Genomic DNA, 24,009 nt, shown 5'->3' with positions numbered 1-24,009 from the left:
CTGGAGCCTGTGCCCCGCAACGGGAGAGGCCACAACAGAGGGAGGCCCGCATACCACAAAAAAAAAAAAAAAAAAAAAAAAAAGAAGGAAGAGGGCTGGTAAAGGCCTTGGACTTCGCCTCAGAGAGACAGCCTCCAAGAGAGTAATTTCACAAGAATGAGTAGAAAAGAGGCCGAATGACAGGGGATTAAGAGAGAGTAAACAAAGAATCAGTGTGCCCACACTGACCACACTTACATGTGCAAGTGGCTGGACCAGAAAAGAAAGAGAACAAAATATACAACTCTGTCTTCTTTTGTTCCATATTCACATAGGCTGATAAGCCTGAAAATATTTTTATTTTTTAAAAAATTCTAATGCCTTTACATGTTTTGGTCCATTTAGGAATAAGCCCTTTAAGGATTGGACCAAACCAGCTGCCAGATGACTATCTTAGACTTTGCTACACGAAGAAGGGTATAACATACAGTTTGCTCTGCAAGGGCTGACTTGGCAGCCTGGAGGTGGGCCACACAGTGTGGTTTTGGGGGCGGATGCCCTTTGCTCCAAGAGAAGGGCACAAGACAAGAGCCAGAACACCTGAGTCCTGGTACTAGACTTTCTACTAACTCATTCTAGGACCTTTACTAAGTCATGCATCTCTCTGGACCTCAGTTTCTCCCTTTCTAACCCATTGTGTTTCTCTGATCCCACTCACCGGTACCAGGAAGTAATTCAACCGTTCAACGAATATTTACCTATTAGTTCAATGAGCAAAGCATTAAGCTAAGAGGCTAATTCTTCTAATGGAAAACTCTGATCCCCATTGTCACTAAATCCCTCCTGGGAAAGGTAACAATCTGAGCTGTCATTAGTCATTAACACTAATGTGCAAATGTTTCCTTGTTTATAATAACGGCAAACATTTCTTAGGAGCCTACTGCCTGCTAGATCCTAAGCTTAAAACTTTACATGGATTTTCTCTTTTAATCAGCACAAGAACAATAGAAGTGGAGAATATTGTTATTCTCAGTTTACAAATGAGGCAAGTTGGGCTCCGAGAAGTCACTAATGTTGTCACATAGTGAGATCACTGGGCAATGGCCAGAACAGGATTCAGAGCCATGCAGAGTGACCCCAAAGCCTGTTGTATAGTCAGGGTTCTCCAAAGGAACAGAACCAGTAGGATGTATAAACACATAGAAAGAGATTAAGTTTTAGAAATTGGCTCATGCAGTATTGGAAGCTGGCAAATCCAAAATCTGCAGGGTGGACCGGCAGGCTGGGGATCCATGAAAGAGCCCCCCCACCCATGATACAGTTCAAGTCTGAAGAATGTCTGCTGCAGAATTCCCCCTTGCTTGGGGAAAGTCAATCTTTTGTTCAATTCAGGCCTTCAACTGATTGGGTGAGGCCCACCCCCATCAGGGTGAGCAATCTGCTTTACTCAAAGTCCACTGATTAAAATCTCAATCACATTAAAAAAAAAAAAAAAACTCACAGAAACATCTACAATAATGTTTGACCGTATATTTGAGTGCTGTGGCCCAGCCAAGGTGACATATAAAATTGACCATCGTATCTGTGCACTTAACACAATGGGGTACTCAATAAATATTTTTTAAATTATTGGTTCACTGCCAAACATTTCCTTTTGTTTTTCTCATTTAGGTTAACAACAGAATTCTCTACCTAGGTGTCCAAACCGGGAGTTTGGGAGTTATCCCTGACTCTTCCTTTTTCCTCACTCGGTACATCCAATTGCTTGAAAAGATCTATTGATTCTACTTCCTAACAGTGCTCCTATTTATCACCTCACCTCCATCCTCACTACCACAGCTTTATTTAAGACCTTGTAACTTGTTGCCTGGACTACTGCAATAACCTACTAACTCATCTTGCTGCCTACAGAGAGATTGAGTCTCTCCACCCATTTTTCAACCTACTATCAGAGGGCTCTTCCTAAAACACAAATCTGGTCATGCTGCTGCCTTACTTTAAATCCTTCAACAGGCCTATCTCCTTAGCCTGGTGAAAAGGTCCTTTACAATCCTGTCTTCGTTTATTTTCCAGTCTCATCTCCTGTCATCCCTCCAATAAACCCCTACACTCACTTCAGCGCCCCCTTACAAAAATAATTGCACTCCCTTAAAACTGCCATATCTTTTCTTGGCAGATGCTGCTTCTCCTCTGCCTCAAATGCCAGCTCCCTTTCTCCCCAAATCAGTTCAAAATCATCATTTTGTGAAAGTGTTTCCTGAGATCTGGGCAAAATAAAGTACTACATACCTGCCTTCCCAGAGCCTTAATAGAGAATTTGCCAACCACTGTAAGTAACTTCCCCTCTAGAATATAAATTCCTGGGAGACAGTGCTGTGTTCACGAACCCTTAACAACATAGTACCTGGATATATGAGACCAGGTACTTTATAAATGTATTTAGCATAAACATGACCTTCTAGAGGTCACTTTTGTGGTTTCCCCCTTAGTAAAAAAAAAAAAAAAAAGGGCCTATCATTTCATAATGTAACACAGGGCCTAGAAATCACCAAAGGTACCAAGAAATAGCAAGCAGCCCCATTTTCCTTGCGAAAGATTACAGGATTTTTTTTGCTGCTGTTTTTCAAGAGTTAAAAAAATGTTTACCAGCCGCTAAGGAGAATTGGTAACCAGAGAAGAAATGATGGCTAGAACAGTGAAAAAGGACAGAGGCAGACTGAGCTGCACTTCAAGACACTTGCAAACAAAAGGATCTTCAGACACAAGACAGATTAGGGGATGGATTCTTTTAAGGAGATAGGCTGAACTGTCATCTTATTGCCCCCAGCAGCTGTACACCTGAGCACCGGAACTGTGGGAGTAGACGGGCGACTTTGGGGCGTACTCTAGTCTGTGTTTGTTATGATAAATAAGACATGAAACCACAAGGCACGAACATTACAGAGGAGACAAGCTTTACGGTTCTCCGTGAACACAAGACCACTGAAAATCTGGGGGAGATGAGGTTATAATAAACCTTATATCTTATAAGTCATTAAAACAAAGCCGTGTGCCATAACTGTGTTATATTAAAGATACACAAAGGGAAAGAAGGTAATTGTTGAGGGAGACAGCGGTTCCAAGCCTCAGTCGCCTTGGCCAGGTCTGAGGATATTAAGAAATGTTTCTGTCCGGTCACTCACTCACCCACCCGTCCTGGCCCCTGTTTAGGAATCACTGCCACTGAAGGCCAGTGAAGGAGACACCACCGTTCCTATGACAATGACGTTGAGACCAGTGAATGTTTCAGAGTAAGAACAGGGTGACAAATCTTTATCACCATGAACATGGAAAAGGTATGGGACAAAACAATGCATACCAAGAACGTTGGGAACTCAGAAATATAAACCTCATCCATGGAGCAGGTCCTTCTTGGTCATAAAATTGAACTAAGGGCAAAATAAAGGCATGTATGCCACAGGAAGCAAGCAAACTTTTATTTTTATAGTTGAGAATTTCAAAGCAATCTTGTGCATTTATCAATGAAAATCGTTAACTCTGTGAAACATACATTGTTTGAAATGCTAATGCCTGTCTCCCAGGTCTCCACCTACATGCATCTCCTCTTCCTTCACTACCTCGCCCAGTGCTTCCCCTTTTAAGGAAGGGGAATGCTCCTGGTTGGAACTGATCACCTCATCCTCTACACACACACAGCTCATGACCTGTACTTCTATGGAGCAATTACTTTCTTTCATCTTGGCTCTAAGCGATGTGATGGTAATAGTTCCGTCACATCCTTCTTTACGTCTCTCCCCAGTGCCTATCACAGAGCCTTGTCTGTAGCCAACGTGCAGTACGTCTAATCCAGTGTGACCTAGGGACAGCTCCTGTTGTAGCATAAATAAAGGAAACCAGAGTTCCGCTCCTGTTCCCCCGTCATTAATCAAGTCCTACCTCCAGCTTTTTATGTACAAGCAGGGGAGAGAAAAGCTGAACTCACAAGTTCATGCTGCTGAGATCAAGACCCGAAGCATATGTTGACCCAAATAGAGGGCCCAATGCCAAAAGCCAGGCAGGAAACCAAAGTTTCTCCAAGGAAAAATATAAGTGGGGAAAAGAGGAGAAAACACCCTCAGTCAAGGCTGGAGACTGTAGCCAGCCCACACCAGGCATACCTGTGTCGGTGCTTTGGTAACTGCTGCAAGATGTTAAAGTAGGGCCAAGCAGCTGGGGCAGGGGTACAAAGGGGACAAAGGGGCAGAGGAACAGCAGCCAGCCGCAGCCCTACCCCCTCCCCACTGCAGGGCTCCAGGCAAAAGCAGCTCCAAGCTGTGGGAGGGGAGAAACTTTCAGTTTGGCTGAAATTCAGTTTTATTCCACTGGGCTGGCCATTTTAATAACTAAAATGAGACTTTTCATATACTTAGAAGTGACTAAAGGACTAAGAGTCTGAAGCCAAGCTATCCTCCAGAGGAGGGTGTGGAAGGAGCTAGACCATCACACATGAACAATCAGTAGGAAGAAAAAAAAATAATAAAGATGTTGCTTAAAGAATCTGCTTAAAATAAGAGATGCATTTTAAAAGTAAAGAAGTGGCACTATGGAGGACAGTCAACACACCAATGACATCTACACTTTTTAAGTCAGTTCTCAATGACGGGGCTTTCCCAGAGTGCTTTTCTCCCTTTAAGGCTCATAGAACACAGACTTCCATGCTTCCTGACAGTCCTGCAGGGAATCCCTTTTATTTTATTTTTTTAAATGGAGAAAAGAAGAACTCCTTGATTTAGAAACCATAAAAAGAACTAAAATATCTTCTTTGAAAATAGAGAATTCAGCCATGTTTAAAACAGCCAAACAAAATATACTAGTTCTTTCCTTAGGCTCTGGGTTCCTCTGATGGTTGTCCAGTCAGCTAGTGGTCAGAGCTGACCCATGGCTGGGAAGGCAGCTCTTTGGCCACTGTGTGATCTGTGCTATTTTCACAGAGGGGACTCCACTGGCACGGGGGGAGAGCGCATCTTGCCACAGATAACTGCCGGGGAGGCGGACGTGGCCACCATCCAAGAGTGTGAAGCCCCTGGCTTCTTTCCCCTGGTTGCCAACACACTTGGCTAAAAGAGAGGCAGGACAGAAGGCAGAGCCTTTTCAAAGTAGAGGAGAACACTCAACAGAAGCCTCTTCTTGTCCTTGAAACTGCTTTGCTTGTTATCATTTAGATGGAGGCCAAAACTATTTTTGACAAATATTATGATTCATGGCTACATTTAAATCTTATTTTTCAGGGAAATTTTAGCTACTGTAACAATTTAACATATGTTGATAGAGCTCTCTCATGCCCCAGGCACTGAGGAATAAGACCAGGTTGCTGCCACCCTGAGAAGGTCACGGTCTAGGCAGGAGGCGCAGAAGTCGACAGGCCGACAGCACACAATATGCACAGTGCCTGCCTGCCCAGCAGGCTTTTCTCCTTGTTCTAGAAGAGCATCTTAATTTAGCATTGAGGGATGATCCCTCCCTGTGGCTTTGACCATTTGTTTCAAGTGGGCCTCTCCCCACCTACCTCTCCCCAGCTCCAGAGGGCATGTGACCCACGTCTGGCCACTGTGAACCGTGCCTTCCTTAGGCCACAGTGGTTGCTTGAGTCATGGACTGAAACCCAACATGGTGGAGCCAAGTCTCGGCCTTTGCTGGAACCAATGGGAATGAAACACACCCTTCCCACTAAGGTTGCCATAGTAGGTTGAAGGTATCCCCCCAGAAGAGATAACTGTCTGGAACTCAGAATGGGACCTAATTTGGAATAAAGGTCTTCGCAGCTTTAACGAAGGGAAGGAACTCAAAATGAGATCATCTTGGATGAGAGTGGGCCCTAAATCCAACGACAAGTGTCCTCATAAAAGACAGAAAAAGAAAAGGCTCAAACACACAGAGAGGAAGGTGATGTGACCGTGGAGACAAGGATCCGAGTTATGCAGCCACAAGCCAAGGGATGCCAAGAATTGCTGGCAGCCACCAAAAGCCAGGAGAGAGGCATGGAACGGACTGCCCCTCAGAGCCTCCAGAAGAAGTCAAGCCTGCTAACACCTTGATTTCAGACTTCTGCCTCCACAATGGCAGGAGAATAAGTTTTTATTGTTTTAAGTCACACAGCGTGGTGATTTGTTAAAGCAGCTCTAGGAAAGGAATACAGTTGCTAAGCTGGCAGTACACAAGCCCACAGCTGCTGGCAGCCCTCGTCCCATCACGTGGAAGAAACCTGAGGATAAAGCCAACATGCTAGTAAGCAGAAGCCAGAGCTGGAACAGGATGCATTCCTGTCAACTTCATTTTAAAATGTGGAGCTAAGCCGACCTGAGGTCAGATTTACTCCTAGACTTTTTAAGTTTCTGAACCCCAAATTTTCTCGTTGGCTTAAGTCTGAGTCCTGACCAAGCCAGTGAAATAAATGTTTTTGTAAAAAAAGTTAATAAACAGGGCTTCCCTGGTGGCGCAGTGGTTGCGCGTCCGCCTGCCGATGCAGGGGAACCGGGTTCGCGCCCCGGTCTGGGAGGATCCCACATGCCGCGGAGTGGCTGGGCCCGTGAGCCATGGCCGCTGAGCCTGCGCGGGACACGGGTTCGTGCCCCGGTCCGGGAAGATCCCACATGCCGTGGAGCTGCTGGGCCCGTGAGCCATGGCCGCTGGACCTGCACGTCCGGAGCCTGTGCTCCGCACCGGGAGAGGCCACAACAGTGAGAGGCCCACGTACCGCAAAAAAAAAAAAAAAGTTAATCAACAGAAACCTCAGTCAAAGAGAGTTGGGAGACCAGGAGGGGGAGCTCTCAAGCCCTGTGAGGATAGCAGAGCCCAGCAGGGAGAAGAAAGACTCCTCTTTTGGCAAGGACTCAGCCAATGAAAAGCCGTGGACTCTGTTTACTAGCGCCCTCCCAACTTCCTTTTCCCCTTTATAAAAGTTTTCTCCTTCCCTTGCCATGTGGGGACTTGCCTGTGGCTCGCCATGATTGCAGACCCCAAATTACAATTCCCTGCTGATGCCTAATAAACCCATCTTTGCTGGAAGAATATCTATTTTTCTTCTAAGTGTTTCAGGTCAACACTTTCTTCACTAACGATGTGTACAAAGGGTTGCAATTGCAGAGAAGAGCTCGGCTAACCCCTTCTGGGTATCTAGGAAGGTTTCACTAAGGAGGTCTCATTGATGCTGGGTCTTAAAGAATGAAAATAGCTCCGGGCGGACACTGGGGATGCTGCATTTCCAGAAAAGGGAAGAGGATCCACGCAGGTGCATTAGAAAATGCTCAGGTCATAAGATGCGGCGCAAAAGCACAACGAGTGAGGGGAGACGGAGGGAAAGGCAAGAAATCAGACTGTTTAAAGAAAGAGCATGTTCTCTTTGTCCTCCCTACAGTTTCGCAGGACAAGGATGGGAAACATGACTGCAGAAACCAAACCTCAAAAGAGAAATAGCAAGAGGTAGTAAAACGAACATGAACTTTGGAGCCACAGAACTCTGGGTTTGTATTCCATGCTACCACTTACTAATTAATTAGGTTATCTTGGGCTGTTATGTACTTTTTTGGAGCCTTAGTTTTCCCATCTGTAAAACAGGTATAATATATGCCTCATAGCCTAATGAAAACTCAGTTATGTGGTACATATAAAGTAAGCACTAATAGTTCCCTCTCCTTTCAATGAATTATCTTGGACTTGGGGACAATAAGACAGAGAGAGAGAGAAAGAGAGAGAGGGAGGGAGAGAGAGAGGGACTTTGGAAAGCAAATATTCACATTTAATAGAATATGGTGTATGTTGGAATTTTCAAATCAAAAATAATTAGGTCAAATCATAATTATACATACTTTAAATGGAAGTTGCACTAAACCTAATTTTTAGAGACCAACGTGTCAAATCACCCATTTCTATGACCCTTGACTATGTGGACTCAGAAGTGTTTCCAGAATCACCATTGTATTATGAAAGCACAAAAATGTTCAGAAAACTGCATAATGATTAATGAGCCTTAAAACGATCAGTAACACAAGAGTATAAAAGCGACAAGAAATATGAGTTAAGAGGAAAATATTTAGAACAATTAACAAGAAAACTCTAAATTTCACGTCCTCCTAGAACACAGGAAAAAGAGCAATAAAGGTCTCTAACTGACTTTGTTTAAAAAAAAAAAAAAGTAACAAAAACCTGGGAGACACTTACCATTTTAGCTCTTTTTCACTGAACCATCAGTTGGAGTGAAATTTTGCCAGGAAATAATTCACTTGATCTCCCACCCCTGAATTATCCATTTAAGGGAGCCATACTGTCACTTGGGACACACCCATTCCAGTCTAAGGGCTCTAGGACACACCCTGCCGTTGACCAACAAGTCTTAAAGGAGTTTTGCTTCAATGGCTTAGATCCCCATGGCATCAAGTCACCTCATTTTCCCAGGCCTGGGACTTTGATCCTATCTGTACCTAGGCCAAGTCACACACTCCCTGCCTTTACCTCCATCCAAGTCCAAGTCAACCCCAAGAAATTTCTAACTCACATTCTGGTTCCATCCTGCCCCTACAATCCAGTTTTTGCACATGATCCCCTTAAAATCTGAATTGTACCATGCCACTCTCCAAACCCTTCAAAGCCTTTCCATTGCTTGAGAATAAAATCCACACTTCCTGCCATGACCTATGACACTAGTCAATCACGCCTTTGACTGCTTTTCACCTCCTGTGCTGCTCCCCCGCCCCTTGTTGGGTTCTAGCCACACTGGCTTCCTGGATATCTCTCAAATACATCATAAACACACATTTGTTTCTTTCTTAATAAGATACACTTTATAATTATTAGCTTGAATTTATAATCATTAGTTTGTTTACTCGTTTTCTTTTCAAATCGGTCTCCTCATCAGAATCTAAGCCCCTTAAGGCCAGAGACCAGAGCTGTGAATTCCCAGCACCTAGCACAGTCCAACTTCACATGGACATCAATCATTTGTCAAAAGGGTCATCAATGAACAAGCTCCTCAGGGACTGGAGTCATGAGTCTAAATATCAGAAACCCTATAACCTTAGGACATCTTGCAGTCATGAAACATATGACACACTTATATACCTGGAAGCCTCAAAGCCAGTTGAAAGGAGAATAGTACATTCAGCATATTTACCTCCTTTCTGATTTTGCATCCCCCCTATTTGTCAGACCTAGCAAAGCTCTAGCCCTTAACTCAGCTTTGCCCCACCGGAAGTATAGATCCACCATCTGGTTCTGGTTCTCAGAATCAAGTTTAGCAGTCTGGGCATCAGACTTGCTGTCACCTACTTAAGCTACTGCTTCTGTTTCCCAACTTAATCCTGGCCCTGAATTGGTTTCTTGGTTCTCTCTCCTTCCCATGCAACTTCCTGTTGTAGACCCAGCCATGCCCCCAGACCCCATGCCTCCCAAGTAACAGCAGGTATGTTGTGAATTCTTACCTTGGGCAGGGTTTTACCCTCTTCCACTGAGTACTTTCATGTGGACTGCTAGCCCGTCCATCTACCTACCTCCTCCTCCAAACTACCTGCTTCCTGGTGTCCTGTCGCCAGGATTCACTCACCTGCTGTGTGTTCATTTACTCACTCATTCAACATTTTTAGAGCATCTTCTAGACCCTGCAACTACAGTACTATACAAAGACTAATAGGCTCTGATATCAATTCCAGTGCTGGCGAGGGGCTCCCCACACCGACAAGCAGTTCTCAGGACACTAACAAGTTTCCTACAATTCAACTCAACTCTGATACTGTCCACCCAGAGAGAGTGTCAGATTCCACAAGTTGAGGGCTCAGTCCTACAAGACTACCCCCAACCCCGGCCCACATTTCAGTTGCCAACTGCAAGCCCGAGTTATCACCTGTACTTCTGACCAACTGGTTATCGATTGGGGGTTCCAACGACCTCCTCCTTGGACTTGAGATAAATAAGGTATGCTCTCCACCTCCGAAGGAAGAGAGAAGTAATTAAAATCCACAGTTGTAAGATTATCTTCATGGTTCCCTAGAAACGGACCAAGGGTTCACAGTTGCCCACTTCTCACCCTCTACTTTGTCTCGACACAAGTGTACTCAGGCTTCTCTCCTTCCTACATGCCCCTGAACTCTGTCTGCCCCCAAATCTGAGCAAGCACTGGAAAATGGACCATGTCCCCGTTATTAGCTGCCTCTGGAAAGCGGCTGATCAGAGCAGGACACTTTCCTGGTCATTTCCCCTTTGCCTACCCAAACTTCCCTTAAAAGTTTCTGTTAAGCTGTTGCTTACTGCTACCTACCATATAAAAGAAAATCCCTCTTCCCTTTGATTTTGCGATACTTGCAGATTTTTGAATTCAAGTCTTCTCTCTCTTGCAATCGTCTTAATTCTGAATAAAGCCTCTCCTTGACTAAGTCTGGATTTGTTTTTACTTGAGAGGACACACAGAAGAGAAACCTCACTTAAGTTTGTCTGGGAGGATGAGGAGGTGGAGATCTGAGAAGGCTTCCTGGAAATAATCCAAGAACTGAAGGATAAGGAAACGTAAACCAGACCTACGTAGGGGGAGGACAGGAATTCCGGGCTGAGATGTGGTGCGAGTGGATCTCTTGTCACATGGCAGTCAGTTCAGGATACCACCCAGAACCATAATCTCTTGATCTATGCTCTTCAGGGCTAGATGGACTTCTTGTCCCATCCTGCATTTGGTGTTGCTCCCAAACATCTGTACCTGGTGAGCTTCCTAAGTCCAGATTTATCGCTCTGTGTGCCCACACAGGCACACTTTTCCTTCAAATATGTATTCTTTCACCCAGCATGCCATGTACAGCTCCATTGAACTCTGGTATCTCCAGAACACCCAAGGGATCAAGTTGTTGATGTGACAGTTACAGACCCTCTCTTGTTATTTTCATGGACTCTTGATCGGAGGCATTTCAAACTGTAGGCTTAGGTTGAGTTCCCATAGCCCAGAGATAGGAGACTAAAAGAACACGAGAAATGTAAAGACTGGAAGCTTGACAGGAAAGCCTACAAGGGCGGGAATCAGGTTGGACTCACCCAGTGTCATATCCCCAACCTCCTAGAAGGGGGCCCTAACATACAATAGGTGCTCAAATATTTCTTGAATGAAATGTCACATCAACTCCCATGAATATTTCCATCCACCCTAGGATTCCTCCTGGCAGTCACATCAAGCCCATTCTGAAGGGGAGCACAGTGGTTGCCCTCCAGGATACTAAACACAAAAGGCTAACAATGTACTCTGCGCTTGCCTCTTTCCCTTAATTGCCCATTATGTGGGCGCCAGCGGTGATTCATGATGCAAATGTGGCCCCAGAGTCACATGGCCCTGTGTACCACTGCTTCAGAAGTATGTCTGAGCTGCTACAAGAGGCATTTTTTTTTTTCTCGCTAGTGGAACTGCCAGAGATATGTTTAAATCATTACTTAAAATTCCTTTCTCGACCAAACCTCTTCCCAGAGCTGTTAACAAGAAACAAAATGTGCTGACTCGAGTTTCACTTTGCCTCCTTCCCCCTGCCTTCCCCTTGTGGAGTCCCCAGTGAATCATGAAATGTCTCTGACCAGGTAGCATGGAAAGAAGCAAAGAAAGAAGCCCAGGATCTGTCAAACATGCAGATGTTAGAGCAGAAAGACAACGTGGCCCGGTTTTGCCAAGGGATGTGACCCTTGAAATAATTGGCGCCTTTTTCAATAAACTATTCATCTTATACCTTCCTGATTGCACTATTCTTGAGCCATTTCTTTTCAAGGAAACCATAATTATTGCTTAGTTGATAAGTTATGATGGAAAGAGGGAAAACACACTCTCATTCTCAGGCCAACTCTCTTAGCACCTACAAAAAAGTGACATGAAGGGATTCTGATGTTGCTTCATTTCTGCAGAAAGATGTTTTTATATTAGGTTCTTCTATCAACACAGTAAAGTGCAGATGGCACCTTAAAGCTCTCATCTAGTGCTGGAGTTTCCAAACAGAAGAGCTTGAACAAGAAAATGACTTTGGAAAGGGAAATGAAAGAATGCAATTTCTTTGGGGCTAAGTGCAGGAGGAGAAGCACATGCTTGCCGTGACGCGGGCATTCAGCTCTAAGGCAGGCGGAGCCCAGCCGGCAAGGACAAGGGGAAACAAACGGGGCTGGCTACCTTGGTCACGGAAGCTGATGCCTCAGGAGAAACAGGGGAGTCCAGGGCCCAAAATCCACCTAAAGAACCGGGACACATGTGGGTTCAGTTCAGACAGAACTCCATGAATCAGGGCTCAATCCAGCAGTTAGGGTTGGTGTTATGGCTGAATTGTGTCCCCCCCCAAATTCACATGTTGAAGTCCTAACTCCCAGTACTTCAGAATGTGACCTTATTTTCACTGCAGATGTAATTAATGAAGGGTCATTACAGATATGATTAATGAAGAGGAGGCCATACTTATATGAGATCATCTAATATGAGGTCATACTGGATTAGGGTGGGTCCCTCAGAAGGAACCACCTCTTCTGACACCTTGATCCCGGACTTCCATCCTCCAGAACCATGACACAATAGATTTATGTGGGAATTCCCTGGCGGTCCAGTGGTTAGGATTCCACACTTTCACTGCCTAGGGCCCAGGTTCCATCCCTGGTCAGGGAAGTAAGATCCCACAAGCCACGGAGCCAGCCAAAAAATATATATATGTGTGTGTGTGTGTGTGTGTGTGTGTGCGCGCGCGCATGTGTGTGTGTCATTTAAGCCACTCAGTTTGTTGTACTTTGTTATGGCAACCCTAGGAAACTCATAAAGTTGGCAAAAGAGTTAGGGAGCAGGAAAAGAATAACTCGACACAGGGACAACCCTGTTGATGACATATCCTGACCCTTCCTAAGCATTTAAATGGGAATCTCTGAGAAAGAAACTCAAACCATCCTCTGAGACTGAACTCCTTGTATTCTAGGGATACGACACTAAAAGGATGTGAGAAATAGAAAGACAACAAGCTAGACAGGGCCAGGACCCCTGCACACACTAGGGACCCAATAGACAGGACTCTGTTCCATGGCTTCATGCATAGTCAGATCTCAACAAGTGCATGAGTCATGCAGAGGACCAGACACCTCCACCCAGTCAGGGGAAAGAGTTGACAAGGAATAGGCAGTGTGTCGTGGTTCAACCTCAGAGGTCAGAGTCTGGGGCAGAGCCCCATTCCTAGGGATCCAGAGTATGAGTCAGGGTGAGACAGCACTGTAAGTTTGCTGCGACCCAGAAGGCAGCTCAGGGCTCACCCTGGGACCACCAGGTACAGGGTCCGTCTTGGCAAAATCATTCCAAAGCCCAGAAACTTGTAAGCTAAGGTTAGGACAAACTATTGGCCCTGATTAAGACTCAGGAACTGAACAAAACTGAAACTGCTGCCAAGGGCATCGGTGATGCCGGGTGGGAAGTGACCGGGGAGAACAGGGGCTAAAGCTGTAGAGCAAGTCAGACACTGATTATCTATAAGCGGACACATCTGGGTATCCATCCATAGATCAAGAAATAAGAATTGTCAAAACTATATATATTTTTTACAAACATTAATCGTTTCACAAATACACACATTACAAAGTTGGCATCATATTCTACATGCATTTTTTGTCTCTTTTTCTCAAGAAATTGTGTTGAACTTACCTAAATTCATTCCACTCACATCACACAGCGTACTCCCTTTGAGCTTGGGGTCCATAAACTGTCACCCTCCACTGCCTCATGGCAGGTCTTTCCATTACATGAACCGCAGGACGCCCTCTCTTGGGCACTGTGTTCTTGGCCAATGCCTCTGAATGATGCCTCCATGAAGGCAACGATCACATTCATTTGAAAGTGTTTGTTTACATCTCCGTATCCTCTGATACACAGTAACCAGCTAGGAAGCAGAGGCCATGATTCATCTCTAGATCCTGAAAGCCTAGAACAAGTATGCCCTGATCCATGGTGGGTACACAATAGATGCTGGCTGAGTCAGTTAATATATAGAAGGCTCAAAAGGAAGAGGAGAAAGCATATTTGGTGAGCCAACACTGACTGGCATTTAATTAATTCATGCATTCAACTAGGTGCCAACACTATTCTATGTAGTATATTAGTCATGCTAAGAAAAAATAATAATAGGATTGGTCTCTGCTAGGAGGTACAAAGCAAGTTTCAGGAATGAGGAGGACTGGCTGCTTTTATTTGAAATCTTATGTAGGCCTCACTCTTGCTTTCTTATTTGCTCACTGAGCAAACTGGGAACAGGCTCCAGGCAATAAGACAACTCCTGGATCACCCATCATTGAGGATGCCTAACACAATATGAGTTGGCAGTTGTTGATCACCTACCATGAGCTACACATTGTTCTGTATGATTTCTTTTGATTCTTATACAATTGCTATCCCCATTGTACAGATAAGAAAATTGAGGCACAACAAGAGTAAGCAATTTACCCAAGGTGTTATAGCTAAGCTGTGACAGATCTGGAAGTCAAACTCAACTGATAAGAAGCTCTTAGCCACTCCCCAGCACTGTTTGGCCTGAGGGATCCAGGGTGGGCTGAACCTATAGATTACAGGCTTTGGTATTTTCCAGTAATAAAAAATTGAATTCTGAGTGGCTCAACAATGTGGAAGACCCAAAGCTTCCCATATAGGTTACGTGTTAGCAAAGAAAATGCATTACCCATTGTGGGGACCATCTCTGCCCCTTCGGTTCCCAGAGCCTGAGGAAGCCTGACCACGAGGCTCACAGCACCAACACAGCCATGAATCTGGTGACAATGGCCATTCAACAGAAATTCATGAAGCACCTGGCATATGCCAGGCACTCTGCTGGGTGTTGGGGTAGGGGAGTGTCGTTCCATTGAGAAAAACACATTCTGGAGGAAGAGGTATACAGAGAAATTGGCATTATGATCAGAGTGGCAAGTGATTCCACAGGGTTAAGCTCAGGGACTCATGAGAGCACATCACTAAGGATGAGGCAAGGTACCTCAAGCTTGTCCTGATAGCTGAACAATGTGCTACCTGAACAATCAGACCCAAGCAAACACAACTGTTGGTGACACCATAAGTAATATTCAACAGCCAGGGGCGACAAGATTAAGACAGGGTAGAATATGTACCACAGCAGTTGTGGAGGACTAGTAAGAGAACAGAGAGGGTAGGTGGTCAGGAGCCACTCAAAATCTCCTCTCTAATCTTTCAGGCCGAATATGACTAAGTTTGAAGGTAATTAATGAATCAAGCAAAGCCTTCTCTGGCTATTTATCCTATACACCGGCAGCACATCCGCCACCTTCATAATAATCTACAGCTTTGCCACACATTCTGGAAAAAAAAAATCTGTATTATCCCCATTCCTTTCACTAGTAATACCTGATATCAAATAGCACTTTAGAGTTTATAAAGCACATTTCACAAGTATTCTAGCACATGATGATCACTGAGCAGAGGGCCACCATTTTATAGACAAGGAAATTAATCTTCAGACAAAGTCTCATAATTGAAGAAGGGGGATTTAGACACGTTTTTGACTCCGAGTTGTGTTCCACTGCATCAGACTGCCATTGTTTACTAAATACTTAACTACGGCGTTAGAATCATAGGTCTAAAAGCATCTGTTGAATGCTATTTGCCGCTTCACATTAATAGCAGCTGTTGCTGCTTAGCAGTTCTTAAGCCCTAAATATTAAGCAAGGCCAGAATGAAGAACAGCTTTGAAATGACGTTCTATTTGATCAAGTTCTGCAGTAATTGTCAAAATCGTATACACTTTCTTTGGATCCCTATAAAGCTTCTGCAGGATCGCTGCACGTGCAGTTCCAATTTGCAATTTCCTCAGCCTTCCTTTGAAGTTATTCTTGCCAATTACCTGGTGTTAATATTAATTAAATATGAATTGCAACTTGAAATGTGGTGCTATCAATGGAAGTCAGCTGTAGAAATATAAAGTAAAAATTTCAATTGAATTAAAATGTTTCCTTTCATTCATAGTATTTTACAACATTAATACTTTTGTCAAATTGACTTTTGCCTGCTGGAAGTCATTTTTCCAAAGCAATGAACATCTATGGGAAAAAGCTGCTCTTTATGTACTTTTTTTCTTTCTCTCCTTGAAAATACTTTGTTTTATTCTTGAAGCAAATCCGTTGCAGTTAATAGAAACTTGATTCTTGTTTATAACCCAAGAGGAAAAAATGCTTTATTTTAAAACTGTACTGAGATAGCTTAAAAAAATGATCAGAGGGCACTTTTCCGTTGTAGAGGTGGAATGAAATTTCCCTTACTTTATTTCTTGACCCACACCGAAAATAAATTACTATCAAATGTTTTGGCAAGTGTCGGTCATTTTATATACACAAAAATGAATTAATTAAATTGATTTATTGCATTAACATTTCAAACAGATTGTGCCAATCCAACGACCTCTGTGATCCCTTCCAAGTCTGAGATTTTAAGATTCTGAACACGTCAGACAATAGTCAGAAGCTTCCAGCATTTGCAAATTAGAAGAAAAAAAGTCACGTATGGTAGATTTGACAGAATCAGGTCTGTTCTGCCCCCTGTAATGTGTGGGATGACGACTCGCAGGCCTGTCATCTTCAATAAACTATTCATAAACACGATGACTGATTAAAGGAGCTGTGTTGCCATACTGTGCAAATCCACAGTGAAAAGATACAATGCTATCAAAGATTCCTTTTATCTTCAAAGATAAAGCTTTAGCTTCCTTGCCCCTTAGAATGATCGTGGCAGCATTAACATTTATTATCCGTCTTCTTTTTTAAATAATAGAATAAGGTAAGACAAAGAAGGGAAAGAACCTGTCTAAAGCCCCAAGGAGGTCATTTATTGAGTCACAAACTACAAGTTCCAGAGCTTATGACAGAAAAGCATGGGTATGTATTATCAACCTTCTTATTATAATATCAATGAAAACATCATACCAAATCATTAAAACAAGACAGACTTAGAGGACTGTGGTCCTAACAACTGAGGATGTGTAACATAGGTGATGGAGAAGTCTTAACCACCAGCAGCAACTAAGTTATTCCCTTCCCTCAAGCCAAAAGAGACCAAGGGGGGACATAAAAATAAATTAGGCCAGAAAAGACTCTAGATGTCCATAATTTCCCGGGTGTCATTGAAAAGAACAATAGCTTGGAATTACACAAAGCAGGGAGGCTGAACAGCTGGTACACCACTGTAGAGGGAGTGCCCACTGTGATCCTACTAGGAGGCTCCTGACTACTTAGAATCCTGGGAAAGCCAGACACAAGGATCCCACAACCCACCCCTGTCTGGAACCCTGAGTTATCCATTAGGTCGCCTCATCTACCCAAGTAGTCAAGACTGGGAGAGTAAAATTCTGTAGCACCTCAAAAGGAACTTTTGAGCTGGTTATATTATGGTCTGCTCCGTTACCAAATTCTGTCCACGGAGCACCCCCCTCATCTTTATTGCTAACTGTTTGTCCTCCTGGCCTATCCCCCATCCCTGTCACTGGGAGTCTCCCTGAGTACACCCTTCATCACTACCACCCCCTGTTATGGGTATCAAATTGTATCTCCCCAAAAGATACAGCAGGTACCTCAGAATGTGACCTCATTTGGAAATAGGGTTATTGCAGATATAATTAGCTAAGATGAGGTCATACTGGAGTAGGGTGGGGCCTTTAATCCAATATGACTGGCATCCTTATAAGAAGAGAAGACAGAGACAGAAACAAGAAGGGAAAAGACAGCAATGTGATGACGGACGCAGAGACTGGATTGATGGATGAAGCTAATGAACACAAATGATCACCAGCAAATACCAGAAGCTACCGAGGCAGGAAAGGATTCTCCCCTATAGGTTTCAGAATCAGCATGGCTCTGCCGACACCTTGATTTCAGATTTCTAGCCTCCAGAACTTTGAGACAGTATGTTTCTGTTGCTTTCAGCCACCCAGTTCGTGATGTTTCGTTATGGCAGCCCTAATACACCCCCTCTCAAGGACATTCCTTGATTCTCTGCCACTGTACCACACACTTTCAGCTGTGCCCTCTGGCAAAGTTCCTATTCCCTTATGAATATCCGCTCAATAACCTTGACTTTTTCCTCAAGAACTCCTACCATCGCCTGTCATGGAAAACTTCAAAGAAGACTGAGAGCCCTCCCATGGGCACAAACCCATCAAGAGAAGAGAAAAGAGAACACTGCCCTATTCTTAGCTTTCCCTTACTAAATCTAGCCCATTATTCCCAAATCTTCATTTTTTTTCATTTATACTAATTTTATATTTCCAGCTTTTTTGAGGTATAATTGACAAATAAAACTTGTATATATTTAAGGTGTACAACATGATGTTCTGATATATGTACACACTGTGAAATAATTACCCATAATCAAGCTAATTCACATCTCTATCATCTCACATAGTTTTGTGTGTGTGTGTGTGTAGTGAGAACACTTGAGATCGACTCTTAGCAAATTTCAAGTATACAATAGAGTATTACTAACTATAGTTACCATTCTGTACATTAGATCTTCAGAATTTATTCATCCTGTCTAACTGAAAGTTTATTTCCTTTGGCTAATGTCTTCCCATTTCTCCTACCACCCCCCACCAGCTCTTAGCAACCACCATTCTACACTCTGCTTTCATGAGTTTGACTTTTTAAAATTCTACCTATAAGTGAGAGCACATATAAGTGACAGCATGCAGTATTTATCTTTCTGTGTCTGGCTTATTTCACTTTGCATAATGTCCTCCGGGTTCATGCATGTTGTCACAAGTGGCAGGATTTCCTTCTTTTTAAGGCTAAATAATATCCCATTTTACATATATTTTCTTTATCTAGTCATCCATCAATGGACACTCAGTTTGTTTCCATATCTTGGTTATTGTAAATAATGCTACAATGAACACAAGAGTGCAGATATCTCTTCAAGATATTGATTTCATTTTCTCTGGACATATTCTCAGAAGTGGAATCACTGGATCATGTGGTAGTTCTATTTTTAATTTTTGAGGAAACTCCATATTATCTTCCATAATGACTGCACCAATTTACACTCCTATCAACTGTGTGCGAGGGTTCCATTTCCTTTACATCCTCACCAATGCTTGTCATCCCATAGCTTTATGTAAAGCTTCTCCCCAAGAGTGTATCTTCCACCCCCTTTAATTCACACTCAACTACATGTTCTACCTCAGCAAGTACCCTTCCCACCTCAGTTATCAATTTGAATGAGCTTCAGATCTATAGCTCAATTCCTGCCTTGGCTTTAGATCAATGTTCTTTGCTGCTCTTCTCCACAAAGGTATGTACCAGTACTCGCCATTTATCGGGTTCATAACCAAACTATGCTTCCCACCCCACACCAACCTTTTCACTTCACTGTCTCTTTTCTATTCCTGGCACTTGCATTTTCCCAATTGCCCAGGTTCAGAATTTCAAGCTTAATTCTTTTCTTACCTTCGAGCTCTAATTCCAATCAATTGCTAAGTTCCAGAGACTCCACCTCCAAGTGCCTCTCAAGTCTGTTCCCTCTTCCACTTCTATGACCACTACCCCATGTGAGGCTAAGACTGTTACTACAGAGGCCTCTCAACTGGTCTCCCCATCTTTCACTTCTCATTAGCAAAGTCTTAAATACATATCCTAGTAGACCCCTCTCTCCTCGGTAGTCTCCTCCATTGTCTAGAAAATAAAGGATAAAATTACTATCCTATGAGGTAAAGTACTCACCTATGTGTCCTTGTCACAAAGCCTTCCAGTTTTGTCTTCCATACCTCACTACACAAACTATGATCCAGTCAAATTGTGCTATTTGTTGATCCCAAATATTTTTCTTTTGACTTCTCCAATAAAAATGCTATAGTCAAGGGGCTGAGATTATAACAGCTAGGATATCAAGGGGCTATTTGTCTTATTTTATCAAATAATTCCTGTCCCTCTCTCCCTGAGAAGGATCCTGACTAGAGAAGAGACATCACTGGCATCTGTGCTCATGACCATCATTCACTCATAAACTTCGTTCTCCAAGACTCACGAAGGACACGTCCCCAGGTCTCAGATTTTGTTAAAATGAAAAACGTTCTAATCAAACCGTACAGGCATTGTATCACTAAACACATTTTCCTTTCACTATCATTCCATTATGATCTGTCAGAATTAATCAGAAACAAAACATAGGAAGCCTCAATTTACACTGAAATTTCTTAGCAATCAACGTTCTTGAAGAGAGAAATTCTGAACAGAGTACAGGAAAATTTAGAAGAGTCGGGAAAATATACAATTTCATTAATAGGCAGACACTCCAAAAAATGAATGTATACATCTCCTTCTCAGTCAAGAGACTAAGATTTTTAAAAACACTAGTAACACATTGACAGAGATGTCATCAACGTTGTAGTAAGAGGAGCAAATGTTATAGAACTAATGAATTTTCATTAGAGGCATCAGATCATTTCAGAATGGGTTAAGTTGCTACCCTATGCCATTCCCATTAATATCATTGTCATGTAAAAGGTTTCATTTTCAGCTATTTTTGTTCTGGATAAAATCTTTGTCATTAAAATGAGGGATGATTTTGATATTTAATATATTCCATGGCATACTCTAGTGTGGTACTAATTTGGCCTTTTCAGTATTCTGCATATTAATTGACAACCCAGCCCTCCTCCATTCCCCAGATAAGTGAGAACTGAAATAGAATGGACAGCCAATCACGTCACAGAATACTGAAAGGATCAACACAGAAGAAACAGGTTGCTCTATCAGGAGCATCCTACACAAGGCACTAAAATTATTTTCTCCCATACTAATGACTGAGATAGAGACAGCAATAATTAATGGTACCGCCTGAATCCTTTTAGGTGACAGTTACCTAAGAAGAGCAATGCTCCTTAAAAGTGAAAACAAAATATTCTTTTTTAGTAAGAAGAGTAAAACTGCGATCTCACTTAACTTCTAGAACAATGCATTTTATCAGATGCTTCAACAATTGGCAAATCATGTCCTGTACTGAATTTTTCATAGTAATCTGTTTTGTGCACACAAAATGTGCCCTATAGTTGAGAATGTACAGGATCACTGCAGAAAACTTCTCATTTCAATACATACTCTTATTAGTTTCCTTCTGTCGTTGAATTACCACTTTGGCGAGAACTGACATCAGCTGCTTAAATAATGCATTAACCCTGCTTTCAGAAGCTATTGTTTTCATTTGAGCGGGCATTTCTCCTAAGGATAAACTTGGGATTCTTTTCCAAGAAGGTAATGTAATTTACCATCATTTAAAGTTCAATTGAATGTTTTGAATCATCTTTATAGCAGTAGTGATATAATTTAAAATTCCAAACAGCACAGAGTATGGCATCATGGATATTTACAACAGGAATGAATAGCTGTCCCTTAAATAAATTAAGCCAATCTTTCCAGCGAAACCAGGTCTCTTCTACATTTTCTGTAACAGCATAGCACTGGAACAAATGTTAAACACACCAAATATTATGTATAATAAGTTTCCATGTTCTGTTATATGGAGAAGAACAGATCGAAGGCACCTTCAAGTGTTTCAAGAAAAAACCTTATTCCAATAACTTTGTCTTTGCTAATTAGGGAATAAGCCCAAATCACTCCCATGGTCTTTTCCTGCATTGAAGCGTCTAAGAAAAACAATAAATTATCAATATAATTTCCTGCAAGTTCAAAATTACTCAAAAACAGCTAAAGGGCACTTTAAATTTTCAACAAAACATTGTTACTACTTTTATAGAAAAATATGCAAATTTTATTCAGTAATTCTTAGTAAGAACAATAGCATTTGTTAAGTAATGGTAACATGTCTCCTTTCATCCACAAAGTTATATTGTTGACCAGTCAGCAATAATATTTATGCCCTAAGTTGTTTTTGTTTTCTGGTTTTTCCACATAGTGTAAGCCTCATAGCTAAATATACACATAGTAAAATGCCTACAGAGATTTGGATGAGAACCGTGAAAAAACCTGGGACAGAGTTCACGAGCACCCTGTTTTAACCAAGTTTTCACATCTTGCCCTTAATCCCACTGTAAGCTTCAGAGTTTGAGGTAAGAATAAGAATTCAAAAAGTGAAATATGAGAATAAGAATATCGCTTATGTATAGCCTTGGGGGCTACTTCAGTATTGTTTTAAGATGATTACCGGTCTTAATTCCCTCTAGTGTTGGATGTTAAATTCCACTGCCTTTTTAAAAAAATTTAATGACTCGCTAATGTAAACTTCCATCTAGAACAATCAAATAGTATGTCATTTATTCAAATTTACAGTGGCTCTAATGTGCCAGCAAACTCCCTCGTCAAAACAGACAGCTTTAAAAAATGTTCACCTGAGTCAGGAGCTCTAATTCCTAAATTAGCACCGAAGTGTCACCTTGATAGACCAAGAACAACAAAATCATTTATAATAAACCCAGCTTCCCCCTAGAGTGGACAGCCTGGGTCATGTATCTCTAGGAGCTCTAATTATCCCATACAGATCAGAGAGCTCTTGGGGGTGCTCAGACTTCTGCAACCTGTCATCTCCAAATGCAATCATCTGATAAATATACGCTTACCAATCTCCCGCGAGATCTGAGTGAAGGCCTCCACACCGCTCTCTCCGTAGTTGCCCTCAGAAGCCAGTGTTGACACATAATTCCACCCCAGTGCCGTCACAATGTCCACCATGGCTTGCGCTTGGTAGGAGTCAGGGGGGACCACCCGAGAGAAGAAGTCATACCTGGTGTTATCACTTAGCTCTGGGGCTGTGGATGCATAGCTGATTTGAGGTATCTGCGAAACAAATGACAGGTCATTTCAACCCATGAGGAATGCTGTCAGATGATGCATTGTCACACAAGAGACTAAATAGCCAAAGCTATACCAGAAACCTAGACAGATCAGCCTGCAGTCAAAATATGGTTTCATGACCACCAGTTTAATTAGAAAGTATTTTATAAAGGTCTGTGGACTCACTTTCTTTCAAAGCGCATTTCTAAACAGTAAGAAAGAATTTAGTTTTGGTTCAGGTCCCATTGTTTCAGAAGCCAAAGCAAAGCATTTGTGCTTTTAGTTTTTGTTGCTTTTTTAGTCTGTACATGATAAGTTCTGGTGTGGAAATGAGGCAGAAACGAACATGAAATGCACATACATGCTTCAGAAAAAGTCACCTCTGAAATCATCTTTGGCTTTAGGACATAAAGGCTACCTAATAATGAACAGAGAATTTAACATGAGACTATTTTTATACTTGATACCACTTCAGTCTTAAGATTATATTTTTGGTAAAGTATTTTAAATATATAGTTTTGCAAGTCTAGCCACTGCTTATTGATATAACCACTACATACCACAATAAGATTTGGGAATAGCTAACCATGTATCTTTTAATTATAACATCTTTCCAGCCTTCCAACCCTCAAAAAAAAAAAATCACAAAACAGGAATCCATACCATAATTGCTTTAGGAAAAGAGACTATTTTCTGACATAAAAAGGGTGAATTGCTAGAAGATATTCAAAATTAGAGATCGTATGTCATTTGTCCTAAATAAATTCAAGCTGAGTAACAAATTAACTGCATGCCATAAATCTACCCCTAAAAATGTTTGAAATGCAATATTCACTCGTATAAACAAGTGAAGATTCTTACTCTACCAGTGAAAAGTGCTACGACAGAAGAATACAGGGATGTTAAAGAAGTATGGCAGAAGGACATGCAGGCTAGACGGAGCACAGAAGATGCAGGAAATCGGGCAAATAGGCCAGGAAGGACATTTCAGCCACACGAAACTGCATGTCCAAGGCCATAGAGTCAAGAAAGGGCATGGTGGGACTTCCATGGCAGTCCAGTGGTTAACACTTCGCCTTCCAATGCAGGGGGTGAGGGTTCAATCCCTGGTGGGAGAGCTAAGATCCCACATGCCTTGCAGCCAAAAAACCAAAACATAAAACAGAAGCAGGGCTTCCCTGGTAGCGCAGTGGTTGAGAGTCCGCCTGCCGATGCAGGGGACACGGGTTCGTG

At 42.4% G+C, this 24,009-nt stretch overlaps 1 protein-coding gene across 2 annotated transcripts in view; it reads right to left on the bottom strand.

Moving 5' to 3' along the window:
• The window catches only part of GRM8 (glutamate metabotropic receptor 8), a 773,539-nt gene that overhangs the window by 603,292 nt on the left and 146,238 nt on the right, over window positions 1-24,009 (bottom strand). For both annotated transcript variants that reach the window (XM_024129289.1, XM_055084852.1), the window contains exon 2: window positions 22,563-22,779. In XM_024129289.1, the coding sequence (XP_023985057.1) occupies window positions 22,563-22,779 (217 nt within the window). The remainder of the gene's footprint in view (window positions 1-22,562; window positions 22,780-24,009) is intronic.

Source organism: Physeter macrocephalus, chromosome 5 (assembly GCF_002837175.3).
Source record: "Physeter macrocephalus isolate SW-GA chromosome 5, ASM283717v5, whole genome shotgun sequence".
In the NCBI taxonomy this organism is placed as follows: domain Eukaryota; kingdom Metazoa; phylum Chordata; class Mammalia; order Artiodactyla; family Physeteridae; genus Physeter; species Physeter macrocephalus.
This window is presented reverse-complemented; position numbering and strand designations above follow the sequence as displayed.